The sequence below is a fragment of the Phodopus roborovskii genome, unplaced genomic scaffold (genome assembly GCF_943737965.1).
Source record: "Phodopus roborovskii unplaced genomic scaffold, PHOROB, whole genome shotgun sequence".
NCBI lineage: Eukaryota > Metazoa > Chordata > Mammalia > Rodentia > Cricetidae > Phodopus > Phodopus roborovskii.
The window spans coordinates 18,415,665-18,440,448 of NW_026126418.1; the positions used below are offsets into that span (position 1 = coordinate 18,415,665).

Genomic DNA, 24,784 nt, shown 5'->3' on the forward strand with positions numbered 1-24,784 from the left:
TCATACTTTACCACACCATAATTTTTTCATGGCATTTTTTACTTCTGCATTCCTCAGAGTATAGATAAGAGGGTTGAGCAAAGGTGTCCCAATTGTATAAAACACAGCTACCATCTTGTCTATTGGAAAAGTGGTTGGTGGACGTGTGTATATAAATATACAGGGGCCAAAAAATATGACCACCACAATGAAATGAGAAGTACAAGTAGAAAGGGCTTTCCGTCTTCCTTCTGCACTGTGGTTTCTCAAAGAGTATAAAATGACAATATAAGAGATAAGCAGTAATATGAAACTTACCATGCATATGGCACCACTATTAGACACAACTAGCAAATTTATCACATAGGTATCCATGCAGGCAAGTTTCAACAATGGCTGCAAATCACAGAAATAGTGATCAATCACATTTGGGCCACAGAATGGTAGTCTTAAAGCCAAGAAAATCTGTGCTGAAGAGTGGATACAAGAACCAACCCAGGCAAGAATCACTAATACACCACAGACATGCTGGCTCATTATAGTTGCATATCTTAGAGGCCTACAGATTGCTACATAGCGATCAAAGGCCATGAGGATGAGCACAAAGATCTCCATGCACCCAAAGAAGTGAGCTGCAAAGACCTGAGTCATACATTCATTGAAGGTAATGGTTTTGTTTTGAGACAGAGAATCCACAATCAATCTAGGGGCTGTAGTTGTAGAGAAGCAAGCATCAGCAAAGGACAAATAGAAAAGAAAAAAGTACATGGGACTCCCAAGTGTCTGACTTATCTTAATGGTCACCACAATGAGAAAATTCCCCATTAGAGTCATAAGGTAAAGAATCAAGAAGACACCAAATACTGCCTTCTGTTTTTCTGGATTTTGTGTTAACCCAAACAAAATGAATTCAGTCACGCTATTATTATGCATCATGTCAATGGCTGTAGTAGATAGGAAATAGATGACAAATGTTTAACCTGTCAAGAAAGAAATGGCATATTTGGGTCAGTGTCCTGGTTTTGAAATTCCTTGGTTCTGTTTAGACTGTTAGTTTCACTTTCTTTGTCATGAATTCCCTGATTATTTCAGTTACTCCAAAGTCCATCTTATAAAATTTCAGCTTAGATACCTAGGACTCAGAGATTTACTATTGACTCAGAAGCTAGTCGACTGGATCAAAAACTTTGAACTTGAGGATTGAAAAATATGAGTGTTGTTTCAAGTACCTTGATTTCTGTTAATATTCCAAAGTGTAGCTTTTGTTCTTTGAAAAAGCAAATTTGTGATTTAGAAATGTAGGAAGAAACACGTGTTGTTGGGTTGCTTTGAACACATATACTATACCTCATTATGAATGTTTTGAAGATATTAGTACCTGCATGAGTACATGCATACATGCATGTGTATGACAATACAAGTATATGCATATATACATACATACATACATACATACATAGACTCCATTACTAATTCCTTACCTATACTCTATAACGTGAAAGGAATTACCTAATGCAATTGACCACTAAGATTATTGAAAATATCATTTCAATTCATTAATCTTTGTGGCTATTGTTCAGGTATTTTAGCTCCTGGATAAATTATACTTTAAAAAACATTATTTAATCATATTTTAATATTATCTCTTATATTTAATATACCACTTTACTATAACCATGATAAAATAAGAGTTTGGACAATTCTTTGAGGTTGTTATAATCAAAGAAACATTATAATATTTTTACTACATTTAGGTTAATTTCATTAGAAAACTAAGCTTGAGCATTTATTAAAATTGATTGATACACTTAAACTTTAAAAATGTTCTTTAAAATGATATATGTCTATATATACCTTTACATATGTATATTGTGAATTATGTATTTTCTCAATATGTGAAAATCTCCACTGTTGCAATGTTAAGCTTTATGTTTTCTTTCCATTGATTTTTATTTAAACATTTGTATCTTACATGATAGAAAAAATCCTCAATGTAATTTCATACCATAAATTTGCCCTAGAATGTGTACTCATGCCACCACACTCACATTCAGGCCAGAGTAGTTGATTCTGTCCTTCCACCATGTGGGTCCAGGGAATAAATCTCAGGTTGTTAGTCATGGCAGCAACTCTTCACCTCCTGCATATCTCTGAAGAGTCTTAAGTATAAATTTAAATTTAATATTGTAATAATATATACATATTTTCTTTGAGACACAAACTGCTTGTAATTTTCATTTTCATAAATAATATTTTAATAAAGCAACATTTTTGAAGCATAAAGAAATTTACCTAATGTAAAAAGAAATCATTGCTATAGGTAAATATTAGCTGTTTTCCAAAACTTTATATCACTTTATTAAGTCTATCTTACTTTTGAAAAATTTATCATCATGGTTAAATGTCCATAGCAAATTAAACATCTAAAGATAATTATAATACAACTGATTTTGGATTCACACTTTTGCTGCACAGACAGAAATGCCTTTAATTTATTATATCTACTTCTAAAGAGATTTGTGGGTATATTTATATCTTTTGTTCTGTGTATTGTGACCATAATTACAGTATTAATGAATTTTCAGAAAAAGGAAGTTTCATGATGAATTTTACTTGTGACATTATTTTATGTTAGTTGGCTGATAAAAATAAATTTCATTATTGTCATACAAATTATATGGAAACAATTTACAATTTCATATTTTTCCTGAAAATGTCATCTTTTTTAAAGGCATTTTCAATCTTGACTTTTGCTTGAATAGATATCAACCTAGCAACATATTGAGATTTGTTAATTAAGAATCGTTTGCCTTTTTTTTTTGTAACTATTTTTGTGACATCTTCACATGTCAAATAGACTGATTTGTTAATGCCTTTGTTTTTTTTTTTTTTTAGCCCTATAACACATTCCTTAAATATAACACTCATTATTTACTCTTTCAAGGATAAAACAGAGTTACCTTGACAAAGTCCACCCCATTTTAATAATTGGGAATTGGATACTTTCTTTTTCTTTTTGTTTTGTTCTATTGATGTGTGTTTTTATTTTTATCTTATTTTATAATTTTTATCTTTCTTTTAGGCTGATTTTATTTCTAAGGACACTGAACAAGAAAGGGTGTGGATTTGGGTGGGTCAGTGGGTGAATAGAATCTGGGAAGAGTTGAGGGAGAGGAAACTAATCAGAATACACTGTATGAACAAAAGAATCTCATTTCAAGAAACAAAAAAGATGAATGTAAATCAATTAATTAGTAATTTAAGATTCTATTAGTTAGAAGAATGGACACCATCTTCAGAAAGAAAAGAACAATTCCTCAAGTTATATAATCCTCAGAAGTGAACTTGACATTACTTAGACTAATTAAAACCTCAAATGACAGATGTCAGTTCCCAGCTAGTTTTGCAGTGTTGTCAGTGAGGCCAAGTGACAGGAGTGCCACCTTGATGAGCACACTCGAAATCCACTACTCTGCCCACTACAGATATAAACCTTCAGCACCATAGACAGTATCTACATATGATTATGTAAAATACAGCAATCTCCCTCTGTTGGTTTGCTATAAAGATTAGTATACTTGACAAATGCAAAGTATGCAGACATAAGGCTACACACTCCTGTGTTTTTGCTGTGGTGACATTCATTACTGGGGATCCAGTCAATCATTCCCTTTCATAAAAATTGTATTTCAAGTTATTTGCTTGATTTTTACATTGTTTCAAACCCAAGTTTCCCTTAATGATCCTGATTGCTGTTATGTAGAGGCCACACGATAAAACTAACTTTTTTTTTAAAAGAAAGTATTTAAATTGGGGGCTTGTTTACAATTTCAGAGGTTTAGTCCATTATCAACATAGTGGCATGGATGGTGCCAAAGAAGTAGCTGCGAGCTACATGCTGATCCATTGGCTGCCAGATGGACACTGGGCCTTGTGTAGGCTTTTGAAACTTCAAAGCCCATCCCCTCTCCCAGTGATTTATTAACTTTTATGGTTTTTATGAACTATAAAAACACAAAGAACAAAACTATAATGCATCTTAAATATAGGATCTCTGAATTGCATTTTAAATATAGAATCTCTGTAATGAAGGTAAAATTGGAACAGAACACCTCTAATATTGTAGATTCCAAGATATGAAAATTAAAGAAAAGGCATCATTTGGGATGAAAGAAAGGAAAGGGCAATATAATGGCAATGAACAGGAAAACACATATCTAGGCTAACTTATTGATACATCCCACCTAGGAAACAAGATTTCGAAAAACAAAGGTTTAGAGATCTAAGTGGTTTCTTGTAAGAGGTTCAAGAAAGTAATATGATGAATTTTCATGTGTTTTCATTAGTAAATTATAGAAGTAAAGGATGCAAAAGATGAGAACACCTGCTAATAAGATTTATTCACCAGGACTTGGTGAGATGCTTAGCAGTTTAAGGTCTCTTCACCAAGCCTGAAGACTTGACTTTGATGCCTAGAACCAACATGACAGAAAAAAGAAAATGGATTCCTCTAAGATATACTTTGACTTTCACATATGTTCATATGTTCCATGGTACACACACACACACACACACACACACACACACACACACACACACAAAGAGAGAGAGAGAGAGCAGAATAAAAGAAAGAGATAAAACAGACACAGAGATATAGACACAGAGACAATGAGACCCATAGAGAAATAAATGTAATAAAAATAAAATTCATTTATCTTCTGAAATAAAAAAAAACACTGAGTATTTAGTGGAATTTTACAATTTTTGTGTGGGAGGTTCTGAAGAGTTTAGTTCTCTTGCTGTAGACATCTTCTGTTTCCCTATATCATTAATTAAAAAATAGATTCAGCTGTCCCAAAAAAATTTGTTGCCCAAAGGCTTTGCTGCTCATCCTGGACCTTATTTGGATGCTCTGTGATAAACAAGCATGTTTTTGCAAGGTGCATAGACTGGAAGAACATAAACTTCCTAATTATGAGTGGTAAATTTGAACAAATAAACAATGTTCAAACAAAATGGAGAAAACAGTGTACTACATGGGACATGATTAAACAAATGATTACAAAATGCATAATGGAAGTCTGTTAGTAATATTGATACTGAAAGCCAAAAATCAAACAAAAAACAAAAACAAAACAAAAACAAAAACAAAAGCAGCACAATGGCCATCTAGGGTATCTCAAGCTTGACTTCCCCATCAGAGTCACTGTCTCAGAGGACTGGAAATTCTCATCCTCAACTATTATCTAGAGGAACAGCAAATTTGAATATTTACCCTCTGTTTAATAAAGGACTTTATGTATTTGTATAGTTTAGGCTATGGCTCCACTGGCACAATATCTTACAGTAATTAGGTTCTAATGTTTCATAAAATTTAGTGGAAGAAATGCAATAAATCATATTGGAAATATGCATACAACTATACATGTCCACACATATCTGTATCTACCTCTCTGTCTGTCTATTATCTATCCACATAATCTATTAATTAATACAGAAAAGAAGTTTGAATATCCCAGGATTTTATTAATAAAATCACTGATGGCATTTACTGATATATCTTTTATATGGCTCTAAAGAGAAAAAAAAAAAGATCAGCAATTAGATTTTTAGCTTTATTTTTTGTATAGTCTCTCCTGTTCTTCCTGTCATCACTAGAAAGGGACAATTGGACAGGTGAAATGAAATGACTCCAATGCTGTAAGTTACTACTGCTTCTGAACACAGTGGTTGAGATACTCACTGTGACTTTCAACATCAATGTTCCCACTGTGCCTCACCACGTCTGCTCCATAGAATCACGCCTAGACAGCCCCTTTTTCTGTAAGTTCCACATGTTGTAGCCAGATGAACTTTCCTGTTTCCAAAACTCCTAGTTCTTTTTCTGTCTGGACAGAGATCCCGTTTTTCTCAGCAAAGATTATGTAGTTTGAAACTCGCTAGTGTGGCGTTACTAATATACTTCCGTCGTAAACTGTTTGTTGTGTATATTTGGTGAGTATCTTCATGCCTTGAACATACTTGTCTCATTTATATTTTAGCACTGTGTTTTCAGACAGTTTTACAAACCCAAATAAGATAAGTTTGTGCTGTTCCAGACTGCACACATTACAAAAATGTCTGTCAAATAGGAGCCAGAAAAGCCCCAGGACCAGAAGGCAATCCTTTGTGATCAGTGTTCTAACCCCTATCTACATCTGTAAAACAATAATTCCTATCACAATTATGTGAAGAGTCATAGTCAAAAGGAAAAGATTATAATTTCCAGTAAATTTGGAGGAAGAAGATCAGCAGATGAACCAGGCCAAATATCATATGAGGGTAAATAATGTATGATACTGTGTTTTAAAATTTAAGTACACCCATTTCTTTTATTCCTTGTTATAGCCCTTTCACCAAATAAACAGGGAGAATTGTAAACAGAAAGTTTATGCAAGACCCCAACTCAGATTTCATTGCTATTGTCATACTGTCTCAGCAGCTTTAATGCAAACAGATTCCATATCCTGAGATCCTACACCTGTTCCTGTCTTGACTCTACATTTGAAGAATAAGACATGTGTAGATAACATGAGACAATGTCCAGTCTCAGACACCAGTGTAAGATAAAGTAACACAAACAATTACCAACATCTCATCAATGACAAAAACATGTTTCTATTATTTTAGGCTTTCCATGTTTCAAAATGAAGATAGCTGGTACTAAATGTGAGAAAAGATAAACATATAGCTTAAGTATATTTGAAAACTTACCCTTTCCTTTGGAGACAAAAAGATTGCTTCCAATACATTGCTCATAGTTTACTTGTCTTCAGAACTGATTCACTTTGGCGGTTAATCTTATACAGGTGTATTTGCAACATGCAAATTGGAGGACTGAGTCTTTCCAGGTGAAACTGTATTTTAGATTCATTGGCTATTGCTTTCTGTTGTAAAAACCAATGGAGAGAGAACAAAATCCATATATTCATTCAGAAGACCCCAGTTATATTCCCAATGGAAGAAAAGATTCTTTTCTTTCTAAAAAACAAAACACTAATGTCCACTTTATTATATAAAAATTTTTCTAAAGTCAAAGTCACCCTTACACTGAAAAAGTCACTGAAGTATATGAAAAATAGAATCTTTTCTCTACACAAAATATTTATAAGTAGGTATATGGTAGCATGCACAAATGCCCAGCCTCAGAGGGACCAAGATCATGTTCCTTTCTTTCACCCCTGAAGGATTCGCTAAACAAGCCATTTAACATACTTAATACTCTATCATAGCAATTATGCAGCCAATTATTGCCAGGTAATACTGTCAGAGAAATATTCTAGTCCCTACCCCTAATAATGTGAAGAGTGTCACACTATTATTGAATATTCTGTCAAATGACACTTTTAAAGTCACATTGAAGTTTATTTCATAAAGGGACACAATAAGGTCTTTGAAAGCCTTGGAAATACTAGGGAGAAAAAGGAAAGAAATATCTTGATTGAGGGATTAATTCTGGGGCAAGTGAGAAACCTGGGACAAAGGAGATTCAAGAGAATACACAAAGAAGATCAGGACTAAAACACTAAGCATTAGTGAAGGGGGTACCTGAAATGACCTTCCCCTGTAAACAGATGTAGTTGATGTCTACCTGAATTATCATCATAGAACCTTCATCCAGCAACTGATGTAGAAAGATGCAGAGATCCACAGCTAAGCATTGGGCTGATCTATTTGAATCCAGTTGAAGAAAGAGAAGGGTGAAAATATGAGCAAAGGGGGCAAGACCATTTTGGGGATGTCCACAGGAACAGATGCCCTGAGCTAGTGGGAGCTCACTGTCTCTAGGCTGACAGCAGGGGGACATTCATGGGAGTGAACTGGGTCTTCTGAATATGGCTGATAGGTGTGTCACTTGGGCAAACTGTGAGGCCATGGGCAATGGGACCTGGATTTATCCTTAGTGCTTAAACTGGATTTTTGGAGACCATTCTCTTTGTAGGGATTCCTTAGTCAGCCTAGATATACACGGTGGAGGGGAGGCCTTTGTCCTGCCTCAAAGAGATGTGCCAGATTTTGTTGACTCCCCATGAGAAGCCTTCCCCTCAACTAGGAGTGAATGGGGAATGGAGTGGGTGGAAGATGGGGAGATTAGGGATTGGTGTGTAAAATGAGAAAAGATTGTTTTCAAATAAAAATGATAAAAATATTTGAATATATATTCAGTATTTTGAGGTTTAGTCCATGCTTTTAATCTAGAGATTTGATATATTTCACAACTAGTTTCTCACCATAAAAAGTGTTAGCATTCAGATGCAAGACAAACAGACAAGCATTAGGAAGGGATCCATTAATCATATGGAAGACAGGGAGGAAGTATTGCAAGAACCATATGGTTAAAGACATCTCAAGAATACAATAGAATCAAATAACAACAGCTCACACATTTTCACAGATTGAACCAAGAAGGGAGCTTGCATGAAACTAACTTCAGACCTCTACACATGTGTTACAGCTGTATAGCTTGGTCTTTTTGTGTGACTCTTTGCAGTGGAGCAGGCACAATCTCAGCCTCTGTTACCTGTGTTTTTGTGTCCCTTTTCCTCATAATGGGTTGCCTTATCAAGTCTTAATACTAGGGAAGGTGCATAGTCTTACTCAATTTGTTATGCCATTTTGGTTGATATTTATGGGAGGCCTGCCCTCTTCTTCTTTTTTATCATTATTTTTTAATTTTACATATTGATCCCAGTTCTCTCTCTGTCTCCCATACTCCATTTTTCTCCTTCCCCTCCCTCCTTTCCTCCATCCCTCGTATCCCACCCCCAACCACCCTCCTGTCCCATTCCCCCTGAGAAGTGGATGAGGGGCAGGCAGAGAAGAGAAGAGAGGAGGTACAGGGAGTAGAGAAGGGAAAGCAAACTGTGGTTGGTGTACAAAAATGAAAAAATAAAGGTGTTATCATTATAGTCAGAGATACAAAGACAGAATATTTTCCTAGTATTTATCATGTACTTGATCCAGGCCCATGGACCACACCCTTACACAGTGATACACACCCATCCACAAATTAGTAATTGACTATAATAATAAAATATTTTACATTAATCTTAATGATTTTGATGAGATGCGTTTTATTATGTTAAGCAATTAATGTTGCAAGTTTTAATAGTTTGAAAATGGTAGAAAATAACACATAAGCAGAAAATAAGAAAGAAAATTTAGAAGAACACTGGTTTTATATTACTTCAATTACTTTAAGAGTAATTATAAATGATAAAATTAAATTTTAACATTCATATTAGCTAAGTTTTGATAAAGTACCATATTTCTATTACAGTGCTTTACATTTATTTTTAATTCATATTCAAAGAACAAGCATTTGGTCAAGTATGCTTTATCTTCACTATTTCAAATTTAGATTTTGTTTTCTTTGTTTTTAATCCCTTATTATCTAGTCTTTTCATATTATTATTTTCTGAGTATTATAAAGATTTTATTTTATAAACACTCAGAAATGAATCTGAAATCTCACAAATATATTCAACACAGCCTCTTAGTATTTTAGCATTTTAATGATGGATTCAGACTCTGAATAATAATTATTCTCAACTTTAAATGAATTTACCATATACAACAGAAATTACTTAACGGATGATTGTATGCTTACCTGTACTTGCAATCAGTATGCTGAACAAAGTCTTTAATGCCTCTTAGGTTCACATACATACTGCTGTATAAATTCCTTTAAACGTTGAGGAACAAAGTAGGAAGCTTATTTATGTTATCAGATATTGTTGTGGATGACAAAAGAGAGACAATGTAAGATAACAGTGATGTCAAAAATATCAAATGTGAATGTAAATATTATTTTTTCTTACTTTAATTACTATGCCAGTGCTTCAAATACCACATAATGCTACTTCTTGTTCTATGAAATTTACATGTGCAGTTAAATACTATATCAAAGAATTAAAATAATACAGAATAAACTCTATAAGTGGACCAAATCAAAATATTTTTTTAAAAACAAGTAATATACAATGCTTGTGGAGTCATTTTAGCCTAGGAACAAAGCTAGAAATGAAGTAATAACAACATAGACTCTAGTCTTACAAATACCTGCATTGGGTTAAATACTTTGTTTAGTGTCTCATTTAATTGATTATTTAAAATATTTAGATTCTGAAAAGCTTCAGATTTTACTTAAATTTCCTCATAATTTTCTGTATGTGCATATTGCCCTTAGTAGAATGGGGTATGGACACAAACATAATTCGATGTATAGTCTAATTCCTGAGCCTGGGAGTGTTGACAGCCTGGTTTCCCAGGTTGAAGGTGACATGCAGAAGCACTTTCTGCTGGATTGTGGTGTCCATAGAACATAAACAGGACTAAAAACTTTGTTACTTGAAATAGCAGTGAAAAATTGTATAGCAAAAATATCCAGACTATGTTTGCGAATCATGAGAAAAATATTTCTGGAGGCTCATTGTACCTTGTAACTCCTGCTTTACCATAACCGTGACTAAGACTGATGGATAATACCTCTTTAATTAGATCACCGATGCTCTTGGATAGGTAGGATCAACTTAGTAAAAATGGCAATCTTGGTGAGTCAACATGTAGAGACTTGAGAGAACTGAAGTCCGAGTCCTCACTCCAGTAAGATTAGACCATATGGAAATACTTAGATTGATAGAAATGAGTTAATATTTAAGACTCTTTTACATAAGTATTACAAGGAGAAATTAAATGCTTTCCTGATTTCATTGTAAAATTTTAATTTATAGAAAAATTTGAGTGGTTTCAAAGGACTAAATACCTTGATTCAAAAATAAGTATTTACTAAAGTAACTTAGAGTTTTCATCATATCCCAATCAGAATGGCAAAGATCAATAAAACAAATTTTTTAATAAATGCTGGAAGGGATGTGGGAAAAGGGATCACTCACTGATTGTTGGTGACATTGTAATCTGTTGCATTCAAATGCACACACACACACACACACACACACACACACACACACACACAAGTTTAGAGAGTTCCATAGAATCAAACTATACTATTTGTAGATATATTCCCAAAAGATGTGACATCCTATTCTAGAGCCATACTCATTCTTGCTCTATTCACAAAAGCTAGGAAAACAACCTAGTACCCTAGAACACTGACACCTTTAAGTCCAATTTTGCTTCCTTGAGCATAATTTTTAATAGTATCTCAAGATATTTTATAAAGATCACCATGTATTAAGTACACTCTACCTATGACCCTCACAGTTATGATATGGCTTTCTTTGCTATGATTTTCTTCTTCACAGAAAATCAAAACTTTTGCCTGTTTTTGTGACAAGTCCTTCCCTACTACACAATCTGCATGGCATTTCTGTTAAGAGATTGTTTTCAGGAAAAAAATTAGGAAATGTGAGAAGTCTTAAAATTTGTCTCTTACTATAGTTTGGTAACAACTTAAAATCCCTTCTTTAACATTATTGAAATTATAGCATTTATTCTAATTTTTCCAAGCTAGGAAGCCTCACTTCTGTCATGTTTAGAATTCTTTTTTCCCCATCTTTTCTTGTCAGGTTTATTGAAGAATTTATGGACCTCCTTTATGACACCATACTTGGGGTATACAATAAGGAGTGGTTGAAATAAGAGATACTACATCAGGGTTAGCAAACATTCCACAAAAATCAGTAACTTAAAATAGTCATTTCAGACCATACTCTCTCTGAATCAAATATTAACCTTGTGGTGTGAAAGCAGCCATAGGCAATGGCTTGGAACAAGGCTAGTTCATGGGCTACAATCAACACTTGGCATAGTATACAACTAGGAGAAACAACTACATGTAATGACTAAGAATCAAAATAACAACAAGATACTAGAATATGGAAAATAGTGAAACAGTAGGACAACACATCCTAAAATGAATCTTCCCCATCTCCCAACTTCATAACCTAGAACCAAGGTAGTTTGGAATCTGACATCAACAATTAAAATACCATAACTTATATAAACAACCCTGTTGCTAACAAGCATTGCTTGTGGTTTTCTTAATATTTAACTGTGAAATTTGAAGTTCAGATTATATTTGGGAGTCAACTGCATTAGTAGTAATAAATTGCAAGTTGAAACAAAAGCTCTATAATCAAGGACTTATATTCTCCCCACTTTACACTGTGTTCTCTCTAGTGTAAAGAAACAACCAAAAGAGCTCTGAGTACAGTTGTTCCACCCCTCCACTTGAGACCATCTAGACCATTCTGTCCCCTCAACCTTGGACCCCCCCAAATCACTCTGCTTGAGGTGAGTCTAGGATTGGCTCAGGTCACTCATCCATCTTTTCTTGGAACTTCCTTGGTAGGCTCTGCATCTTGTCCTCGATAAGCCCTCTCTTACAGTTAGTGGTCCCTCCGTGACATGACAGACCATCCGGAGCCTGCCTTACTCTCAATCTTGGCTCATCCCTTGCCCTCTGCTTGAGGTGAATGCTTGGCAGGCTGGGGTCCAGCACATCCACCCTATTCTTCCAGCTTCCTGCATTGGCTCTGTGCATAATGGACTCACCCTACCATGTAGAACTCCTCAGAATTTGTCCTCACATCAATTCCCCCCCCCCACTCCCTTTGCTTGAGTTGAGTCTAGGGCCAGCTCAGGTCTAACCCCTCCCCCATCTTTTCTTTGGAACTACTTGAGTCAGTTCTAAATCTTGACTCCCCTAAGGCCTCTGCTTTACTGATCTTGCCCTGTCTTGTGGGACCATTTACAGGGTTCCCTCACCTTAATCTTGGACTCTCTACTCCCAAGCTTGAGACCTCCATGAGATCAAATCATCCAGAGTCACTGACATCAAATTCCTGACACACCTACAACAAACAGGATAGGATATTAGAGAGAGAGAGAGAGAGATCCCACCTGCATCCACTGGAGAAAGGGATAGGAAGACAGCAGTACAAGAACACATTCAGCATTCAAAAACCAATATGACACCACCAGAATCTAGGGACTCTAAACCAACATGACCTGAATATGCTATACATATGCAGCAGAAGATAATTACCTTATAAACAACTTCATGAAAATAGAGGCCTTCAAATAAAATCTGGTAGATAAATGAAAGAAAAAAGAAACAAAAAAATTGGAAGAAATAGGGAAAAAACACACCAAAAAATTCAAGGAATGAACAAATATCCTACAGAATGCAAGGAAAACCAAGAAAAAATAATCAAGCAGATGGAGGAAACAATTCAAACAGTTCAAAACCTGAAAACTGAAACAGAGACAATAAAGAAAACACAACCTAGGGAATACTGGAAATAGAAAAATTGGGTAAACAATCAGGATCTACATATGTAAGCATAACCAATAGAATACAAAATATGGGAGAGAGAATCTCAGATGCTGAAGATGAACTATTGGAAGTAGATTCATCAACCAAAGAAAATCTTAAGTTCAACAAATCTTTAACACAAAATATACAAGAAATGTGGAATGCCAGGAAAAGACAAAACATAAGAATAATAGGTATACAAGAAGGCAAAGAAGCCCAGCTCAAAAGTTCAGAAAAAAAAATCCAACAAAATCATAGTATATAACTTTCCCAATCTAAAGAAAGACATACCAATGAAATTACAAAAAGCTTACAGAACACCAAATAGAGTGGACCAAAAAAAAAAAAAAAAAAAAAAAAAAGGTTCCCTCGCCACATAATAATCAAAACACCAAACATACAGAATAAAGAATATTAGAATATTAAGAACAGCAAAGGAAAAAGGCCAAGTTACATTTAAAGGCAAACTTATCAGAATTACACCTAATTTCTCCATGGAAACGCTGAAGGCCAGAATGCCTAGGATAGATAATCTACCAACACAAAAAGATCATGGACCAGTCCAGACTACTATACTGAGTAAAGCTTTCAGTCAATATAGACAGAGAAACCAAGATACTCCATGACAAAACCTGAATAAAATAATACTTATCAACCAATCCATCCCTTCAGAAAGTTCTGCAAGAAAAACTCCAACCCAAAGAAGTCAACAACACCCACAAAATCACAGGCAATAGATAATCCCACATTACAAACAGCCAAAAGAATACTGGGGGAAAATCCACTTATAAATACACCACTAAAACAAATCAAAAACCAACAAGAATTAACAATCAATGGCCATTAACACCCCTCAATATTAATAATTTTAACTCACCTATAAAATGACACAGGATAAAAGAATAGATACAAAGACAGGATCCATCCTTCTTCTGCATACAACAAATACACCTCACCTTCAAGGATAGGACAGAAATTACCTCACAGTTATTATTTGGATAAAACGATTTTCCAATCAAATGGACTCAGGAAACAAGCAAGTGTAGCAATCCTAACATCCAACAAATTAGTCTTTAACGTCAATCAAAAGAGGTGAAGAAGGTCATTCTTATTCATCACAGGAGAAATCCATCAAGATGAAGTTACAATTCTGAGCATCTCTGTCCCCAATACAGAGCACCCAAACCCACATTAGTTTGAGGGGAGATGCCATTATGTATATATGTTTCTCATACTGGTTAATGAATAAAGCACTGTTGGCCAATAGGAAAGGAAGATAGGAGGGACTAGAAGAAAAGGAGGAAAAAGGAAGTAGGAAGGGGGGGTCAAGATGGAGAGTCTGGAGAAAGCAGAATGCCGGCAGGCCCCCGGGTAAGAGAAAACCATGTGAAAATACTAGATTAACATAAATGTGTTGATAATTAAGACAGAGCTAGCCGATAAGGAACTAGTAACGGGCCAACAGAATTATATCAAATACAGAGTCTCAGTGTGTTAATTGGGGCTGAAGCGGCAGATGGAACAAAACAGTGGCGGGAGGAAAAACCTTACTCCTTATATTAGTTAATAAAAAAAATTACTAAGTACACTTAGAGTGGGAGATTTCAACACCCCCCCTCTCAATACTATACAGGTCCACCAGAAAGAAACTTCACAAGAAAATACAGGAAATAACAGAAGCTATGACCCAATTGGGTTTAACAGACATTTATAGACCATTCCATCCAAACACAAAAGAATATACCTCCTTCTCAGCTCCACATAGAACCTTCTCTAAAATTGACCACAACCACATACTCGGCAATATAGTAAAGCTCCATAGGTAGAAAGAAAAAAAAAAAAAGGAATATCCCCATGTAGCTTATCAGACCATCATGCTTTAAAGACAAAAGTCAAAACAACAAAAGTTGAAGGAATGCTACAAACTCATAGAAATAGAACAATGCCCAATTGCTCCATTCCTGCATCAAGGAGGAAATAAAGAAATTAAAGTCGTCCTAGAATTCAATGAGTAGTGTAAGGAATAGGGTTTTTCTGCCTGCCACCACTCGTCTTGAACTGCTGCCGTGCCAGCCCCAATTAACACACAGAGATTCTGTATTTGATATTATGCTGTTGGCCAGGTGCTAGTTTCTTATAGGCTAGCTCTGTCTTAAGTATTAACTCATTTCTATGTATTTCCACGTGGTCTTACCAGCGAGAGGCAGCTGGCGGTTCTATTCTCTCCAGACTCTTCCATGTTGACTCCTCCTTACTACTTCCTCTTTCCTAGTCTCCTAGTCCCTCCTATCTCCTTTCCTATTGGCCAACAGTGCTTTATTCATTAACCAGCATGAGAACCATTTACAGAATGACATCTCCCATCAGAGTAGGAAGTCACAACATATCCAAACTTATGGGACACTTTCAAAGCAATGATAAGAGGAAAGTTCATAACTCTAAGTGCCCACATGAAGAAACTGAAGAATAGTCACATTAGAGAATAAACAGCACTAATCAAAGTTCTAGAAGAAAAAGAAGCAAACTTACTCCAGAGGAGTAGACACCAGGAAATAATCAAATTGAGAGCTGAAATCAATAAAGTAGAACCTAGGAAAACAATATACAGAATCAAAGTAACAAAGAGTTGATTATTCCAGAAATCCAACAAGATTGATAAACCTTTATCCCAACTAAACAAAAAGTAGAGAGAGAGAAGATGCAAATTAACAAGATCATAAAAGAAAAGGGGGACATACAACAGACACTAATTAAATATAGAGAATTTTCAGGTCATACTTTGAAAACCTGTAGTACAAAAAATTCCAAAATTTAACAGACTACATTTAGGCTAGTAATTATAATAACTGTCATAGTAATAACCATGGTGATGTCCAAAAATAGTTCAGCTGATCAGGCTGTCTTAATGCCAGCTTCTGAAAACTATGAAATGTAAGTTTTGATGAAGGGGAATTTGTTTGTGAATTATTTCGGACTGTTTATTGCCTCAAGTTTTCTGTATGAATGAAGTTAATCCTATATTGGTTTCAATACAAATTCTTTACTAGCACTTGAATTTTAACTAAGTGCCTCAATCTGATACAACAGTTTTCTTCTGTGTTCCCAGTCAGAGATAAGAAGTGGATCTAGAAGGGTAGAAATAATGACTAAAACAAACCCTGTTTTACTGGGTTGACAGACTACTGGTGTTTGTATAATGCACAATTGAGCTCAAAATTAAAACTGGTTTTGTAAATCTTCTTTTTCAAGTCACATCAAAAATTTCCAGAATGCAGTAGAGTTTTACCATGATTGGTATAAAAATCATTACCATTCTTCCGTGTGTGTGTGTGTGTGTGTGTGTGTGTGTGTGTGTGTGTGTGTGTGCTTTGACACCACACCTATTTGACATTGTTTCTCCTCTTGCATTTCATATTAAGTGTTACATATCAACATTTCATGTGCCATTCGAATTCTTCTGCACACTACTTTGCCCAAAGAAATCTCAGTTAGTCTCAAGATATAGAATACTACATAGGAGAGGGATTTTAAATAACAACAATTAAACACAAGTTTATAATAAAATATGTCTTTGTTCGAACAATCAGTTTAAAATAAACAAAAAGAAAAACAGTATTGGTTTTAGAAAGAGTTTACAAGAGGGCCAGGAGTGAGTTCCATTATCCACATCAGTCTGAAATGCAAACCCAGCACTAGAGTGTGATTGCAGGCTGTGTGAGAGACCGGAGTCTCTCTTGACAGCCTTGATGACATATGGCAAGTTCCTGATTATGTGCTAAGTGCTGCTGATGTGCAGATTCCTAAAAAGAAAAACTCAAGTTTAAAAATGGAATAAAACCTTAAACTTCCCAAGTTCTAGGAACTCAGTTCCCAGCTGAAAAGCTGGTAAATGCCAAATACATATTTCCAGAACACCAGCTTCTAAGAGAAGTTCTTTCCATCACAGGAGATAATGAATACCTGTGAGACAAGACTCAAATATAAAAGTGCTGAAATGTTAAGGCATACAGCTTAAAACATTCTTTTAAAGAAGGGCACAGATGTTTCCTAATGGAAAGATTGACCATGAGGGGATACATTTGGATGCTTTTTTGCAACTTTGCTACTGGCTCTCTCATGGGACCAGAATCAGGAAACAAAAAATTCTTTGCTCTATAGTGCTCTATAAAGATCAAGTTCACATTTTCTCTGAAATAATTTAATTTGGGGAACAGAGGAATATATTTTCCTACGAAAACACTCCCAGTACAAATTTCTATTTGATAGTAAATTATCCATGGAATTTCTTAGCAAATATATTCATATATTTCATAGTAAAAGTATCTTTTCTCTAGGGGAAGTATCACGAAGGTGGTATTGATGTGAACCCTGAACATTCACAACCATGGTCAAGATCATTTCCAACTGCTAAGGTAAGTTTTTCAAATGTGCTTATTAGATTTTTTGACTTTTCGTATATGGGAATTGTTACCTCTCATTGTTTGTCAAATACAGTCACAGAGATTTTCCTCTTCATTGTAATATTTAAAATATGTCAGATACATGTTTTACCATTCTCATTATATAATGGGGAACTAATAGAAATAAAAAAAAACTAAGAAGACCCACCTATGTATTATATGAAATATTTCTTTGTCCCTGTGTATTTCCATTAATAATCAGAATAAATCACGAGGATAAAAATGATTTGTTATAACTCACTCATAAGTCTTAAATATTAGTATTAATTACATTATTATTAATTTCTTGATTAGAAGCACAAACCCATTTTGAGATCTATACCTGTGGCTTCTTAGAAATACTTTTGGGGAGGATTCTTCTTGAGTTCATGACAGGTGTCAAACATTTCCCTATGTTTTTTTCCCACTCATTTAATCTTATCTACTAAATGCACACAACTTAAAAATATAATTTGAAGTCTTTTTCTTGTAACTGTTGTATATATTTTGCCTCTTTAATCAACTCTAACAGTAAATTATATGGCAGTTTTCACTTTATAAATGGATGATGAAGCAGCTTCTTGATGTGCAAGGAAAAGAATGCAAAGTGAGAGGAGTGATGGGAGGGAAAGCCAGCTTCACTTGCTCTTTTCTATTCCTGTATGGACATGTTTGGCCACTGCTGCAGTAGTTCTTATGGGTTACAAAGAATCCTGGGAGCTCCACTTTATAATGATGTTAGCAAAAAGTGACCTTATGATAGGCCAATTCCCAGAATCTAGAAGCTTGAATTTCTTCATACTTGGAATTTAAATATATCACGATGCATCTGCATGTTCACTGACACCCAAATCATATAAAATGCATTGAATGTTATAAGCACATTCGAGATAAAATTATGACTCAACATTTGTATAAAATAATAATATGGAATGTAAAGCTTGATGGTAAAAATGTGAGTAATAATGGCTGTTAAAAGTGGAAGGGAGTGGGGAATAGGGAAGTAGAGTGAAGAAAAATGTATAGTTCAATATAAAAATTTAGCAGGCAAAATTAAGTAATAGCAATAATAATCAATGTCATCATTTTCTTCAGAGTTCCAGCATAGAAACAATAACATCTATAGTTTATATTATAAAAATAAGTATAAACTTAGTAGAAAAAATAATGATATTAATCATCAACTTTGTTTAAATGTGTGATATATTATTATTAAGAAAAAGTTTTGTCATTTTATTTAATATTGATATTGATATTATAAATGGTCCTATTCATCTTTTCCTTACCTCTAAATTAAGAAATAACAGCAGCAATACAGGTTATTAAAATTATTAAAAGAATGAGGAATAATGTGTAAGACATAGAAAAAATATTTTATTGTAGCTATTAGAAGTCTTTCACATATATTGTAAATTATTATGCATCATTTTATAGTAACATATGGATTCTTAATACTTTTTTTGAAAAGTAAATCAAGATGAGTATTTTTCCAGATCCTGGTAATTTTTCTGAAATGAATGTAATCATAACATATTTATATTTGTTTCTTGCAAAGCCAAATATCTTTATTAAGTGATGAATAGAAAACTGAGCTACCTTCTCTGGATTTTTTTGAGACCTGAACACAATTCTTTTTTTTCCAAGTCATGAAAGTCAATTTACTGTATTGATGACTAGAGTTTATAACTCAAATGTTTTTTTGTTTTTTTAGTTATATTTTCCTTTCTTCTGTGGTTCTTTATTTAATAAGTTTAAGAAGCAACATTTTTAGCTTCACATTGGTGACTATTACTTTGATCCACAAACTACTTGAAACCCTCAACTTACAGCTGTATTTTCAAAAGTTTTTGCTATTTGTGCTCTTTTCAGTACTCTTCATCCAGTCATACAGGAGTCAATTTGAGTAACGAAGTATGGAGAATAGCTTTTTTTGTTCATGAACAATAACAACATCTATACTCACGAAATTTTACAACTGAGTAGCATCTAAATGTTAATAATGAGAATACAGATACAAATGAATTTGCGGATGCCTTATTTTCCCTGACAATGTGATTAACTTTCTGATGAAGCAGATGGAAAAGAGAAATGTGACAGAGTTTGTTCTCTTGGGGCTCACACAGAACCCAAAAATGCAGAAAATTGTATTTGCTGTGTTTTTGGTCATCTACATAGTCTCTGTGGTCGGAAATTTGCTCATTCTGGTTACCATTACGAACAGTCGATTGGTACAGTCCCCAATGTACTTCTTCCTTGCCTATCTATCCTTTATTGATGCCTGCTATTCTTCTATCAATAACCCTAAAATGATTTTTGATTTGCTTCATGAAAAAAAGATTATCCCATTCAATGGATGCATGACCCAGGTCTTTGCAGAGCATTTTGTTGGAGCTACTGAAGTCATCCTACTTATTGCTATGGCTTATGATCGTTATGTGGCCATCTGCAAGCCCCTGCACTATGCCACCATCATGAACCGAGTAGTATGTAACCTGTTAGTGGGAGTGTCATGGATGGGAGGCTTTCTTCATGGAATCATACAGATCTTGTTTATTATTGATTTACCCTTCTGTGGCCCCAATGTCATAGATCACTTTATGTGTGATCTTAACCCTTTGCTTGATCTGGTCTGCACTGATACCCACATTCTGGGGCTCTTTGTTGCTGCCAATAGTGGGTTTATCTGTCTATTAACATTTCTACTTCTTTTGGGCTCCTATACAGTAATCCTGTACTCACTAAGAAACCACAGTGCAGAAGGGAGACGCAAAGCCCTCTCCACTTGTGTCTCCCACATAACAGTTGTTGTCTTATTCTTTGTGCCCTCCATATTTGTGTACATGAGACCTGCAACTACATTACCCATTGATAAGGCAGTGGCTGTGTTCTACACCATGATAACTCCCATGTTAAACCCTTTAATCTATACCTTGAGAAATTCTCAAATGAAAGATGCTTTTAGGGGATTGTTCAATAGAAAAATTCATTCAGAAGACAAATAAATATATTCCTATTCACATTAGAAAATGACTCAATGTAGATTTTAGTTTGACTCCATATACAACTAAGGTATAAATCATCATGGCCAAATACCAGGACAATTAAGTACTTAGCTAATTTTATACTTACAGCCTGATGAGTTTAAATCTATCTAAAGAGTGGTCAAATTAAAAAAGACAGCAATGAACAGTCTTCGAAATTTTAATGCCTCAATCATAATCCCAAGAAAAAAAAATTAGAGCTCACTACTCAGCATAAGTCCCAGTCTCTTGTTATGAAGATGCTTGACATAAAGCCTTGCACTGAGTATGATTTGGAGCAGACTCCAAAAGACTCAAATAACTTCCTTATAACAGTTATCTCAGGCCTTATGCTATTGTTCCTAGCTAGCACTTCATTATAGGGAAAGGGCATTCAAGATAGCCCAAATACAAAACACTCACATTAGTATATTTAAATCACAGGGCTAGCAATATGGCTTAGTGAGAGCCATTTGGGGCTCTCCCAGAGACACAGGTTCAATTTCTATGACCCACATGTTGCGCCTCTTCGTGACTCTGAAGGCAGCAAGGGGAAAAGTAATAAAATTAAATCACACATAAGACCCTCATACTTATAATGGGAGGTTAACTACCATATAAAGGAACTAACAGAAGTTATGAGTTATGACTGAATTAGATTTACAGACATCTATAAAACATTCCATCCAAACAGAAATGAATATATCTTCTTTTCAACACCACATCAAACCTTCTCTAAAATAAAACACATACTAGGCAACAAGGCAAGCCACAACAGAAGCAAACAAAAAATAAAAAGAAAGAAAGTAATAGAATGGAATAAATTTCTTTATCTTATCAGATCCCCAAAATTTAAAGTTAGAATTTAACAATATTATAAATTTGAGAAAGCCTACAAACTCATGGAAATTGAACAATGATTAGTTGAATTATTCCTGGGTCAAGGAAGAAATAAAGAAATTAAAGGCTTTCTGGAATTCAATGAAAATGAAGACACAACATACCCAAACTTTGGTACACATTGAAAGCAGTGCTAAAAGGAAAATTCATAACACTAACTGCTTACAAAAGTGACCTGGAGAATAGTCACAGTAGGGACTTAACAGCACACATGAAGGCTCTAGAAAACAAAAGAAGCAAACACATGCACGAGGAGTAAATGGCAGGAAATTATCAAATTGAGGACTGAAATCAATAAAGAAGAAACAAAGAAAAGAATGCAAAGAATTCCTACAGCTTATAAACACTTTTTGTAGATTTATGTTGTTGTGGCTTTGTGAAGGGTAATAATATTTCTCTTATTACTTTCTCAGCATATTTATGGTGTATATATAGGAGAGAGCTACAGATTTTCTTTTTACATAAATCCTGTATCCTGCCACTTGACTAAAGGTGTTTATGATAATTATCCTCTGAAATCAATTCATGCTTCCAGTGCTTGCATTATTCAACAATTCAGGAGAAAAATTCAGTGACATTCCCATGAAAAGTTAATATTCTAATTTTGAATTACACACACATATATTTTAATACTAAGTTTAGATTATGAAACCATCATTTAATTTGGCAAGTATCAAACAACTTTCTAAAATCCCCTTTTTTTCAGTATGCCTGTTAATGCATCATTTATCATAAAACAAAATGAATGCCATTAAAATTTTATTATGAGAATAAGCAAGATGATTCTTAGAAGCATTAAGTTATATAGGTTACAACTAAATGTGTGAAGTGCTTGCCATGACTACAAGAGATTGACCACAGAAAACAGAAAAATGCTGAGTGCAAATGGTCATGATTATAATCCGAATGGAATTCTGGGATTTGGAACCTAGCCACCTGAACCATTTGGTGAAATTATAACTAAAACTATGAAAAAATAAAGTGAACAAGATAGGTTTAAAATTGTTACTACAGTCAAATGTATGCTTTGTAAGAAATCTTAGTAAGTAGTAAAATTTTATTTGTGGGGCACAAATATAGGTCATGTGTTATATGATTCAAATATCTTCTTTCTACTCTCTCTACTACTATTTAAAATAGATTTATATCATAAAGTTCCTCATAAACCTTAAATATAGACTAACACCAATTTCCTCTATCACTAACTCAAGGATTTCAAAACCCTTGAATACTACTTATGAGGTAGAGAGAGCACAACTTTGGAAAACAGAATAAATGGTATTATCATTTCAACCTGTAGCTTCTAGTATATATTGAATTGCTAACTTTCTGCATCTCGAAGGTATTGTAATAAACTTGAGGTAGGCTAGGGGTACAAGGAAGTCATATACAGGACTTCTGCATTATACACAATTTTTTTCAAATCTTTCAAGGATTCAGTCTTAATGCTCCCAACCAAGAATATTTTGTATGCACAATCACAAAAATAAAATAGTTTAATCTAATAGGAAACATTTCCATGTAATGATAGATAATAGCCACCTCCATTCTCTTGACATCTGGAAATCAGAAACAATTAGGTCTTCATTTATAATGTATATCTCAATCAAGTTAATCTGGCAGTCAAACTGTTCTCCTTAATCAAATCAATCTCCCTAATCTTGTCTTTTATGTGTTATCTCAGGGCCTTGGTGTATCCTTACTGTAGAAACACAAACCTAAGCATCCATTTTGCCATGGGCAAAGTCCAGAGGCAGAGTTAATACCTTTATCTTCTATATGGCTATTTACTGAGTATTAAACACTCAGTGCTTTACAAAGCCCCCATGGAATCTAGACTTATTATAAACTAATAAGAATCTTTGCGAGTAAACAAGGTAAATATAGAAGTGAACATGTCTGAGAAAGGGATGAAATTAAGAGCAGTGAGGAGGAAGAACATAATTAGTATGAGAGTAGAATATGGTCAAATTGTATTTTATCTTATATGAAAATGTTTTTTGAAGCAGGTGTATGGACAATAAATATACATCAAGAAAGAAAAAAAAATAAGTACACATTAGTTCTTCAATCTTTCTAAACATAAAAGACAGTGAATTGGCCCAGTACAAATATTCACAATAGCCATGGGACCTCTCTAAATTTCTAAGTCAATAATTGCAACATAATATCTAAACATATGAGCAACTATCCTAAGAACTCTGTGCACTGCCATGTAAATATTCACATGTCTATGAACAAAATAGAAAGCATGATATTTGCAGAGCTCTGGTTAACCACTCATGATAGTTATTTTTCATAATTGTAAGCTTCTCACCTTCACACTATCTTTGCTTAGATTCTCTACCATTAAACCCATGACCCTTCTTTCTTCACCATTCATTTCTTTCCAACCATAATCTCCACTACTATCATCCTAAGCACTTGTTAGATTTTACCTGCATAGTTATAATATTAGCAATAATTTAATTATCTTCCATTCTTTCATTGTTTTATTTAGCCTTTTAAGTGTAAATTTGAACATGATCAGTTCATTCTATTCATCAAAATTCACATCTTTGCAATATATAAAAATAATTTAATTCATTTGATAGTGTTAAATTGATCAATGTATCCCCAGAAAGTCAGATGGCATACTTACCTGCAGAAATGGAAGTCTCTCCAGCATAAAATGGCTGTCAGTTCCATAGCAACCAAGTTCAACCAGTTCCTTCAACATATTTCATCATTACTATTCCAGCTCTTAGACATGTGATAAGCAATTTTAAGAGCTGAACTATATTTGGATCTCTCAATTCAGCCTTCATATCCATTTTGTATATGATATTTTTGACAACTTCTAAAAGGAAGTAAAAATTTAAAATTCCTGTTGCTACTACAGTGCTCTTCAGTATCAGGCCATGATTGTGCACATAATAAAAGACTTAAAAGAATTACTGACTGATGGGAGATGCCATTATGTATATGTTTCTCATACTGGTTAATAATAAAGCACTGTTGGCCAATAGGAAAGGAAGATAGGAGGGACTAGGAGACAAGGAGGAAATAAGAAGTAGGGAGGAGGAGTCAAGATGGAAAGTCTGGAGAAAGCAGTATGCCGCCGGCTCCCTGGTAAGAGAAATACATAG

At 34.3% G+C, this 24,784-nt stretch overlaps 2 protein-coding genes across 2 annotated transcripts; one reads left to right on the plus strand and one right to left on the minus strand.

Annotated features, from left to right (window-relative positions):
* LOC127222000 (olfactory receptor 4C11) lies at positions 1-915 on the minus strand. Its single transcript, XM_051183923.1, has one exon. The coding sequence runs from the start codon at positions 913-915 to the stop codon at positions 1-3; it is 915 nt and encodes a 304-aa protein (XP_051039880.1).
* Positions 916-19,802: 18,887 nt separating this feature from the next.
* On the plus strand, positions 19,803-24,784 carry LOC127222001 (olfactory receptor 4C46-like). Its single transcript, XM_051183924.1, has 2 exons — positions 19,803-20,710; positions 24,754-24,784. The coding sequence occupies exons 1-2, from the start codon at positions 19,803-19,805 to the stop codon at positions 24,782-24,784; spliced, it is 939 nt and encodes a 312-aa protein (XP_051039881.1).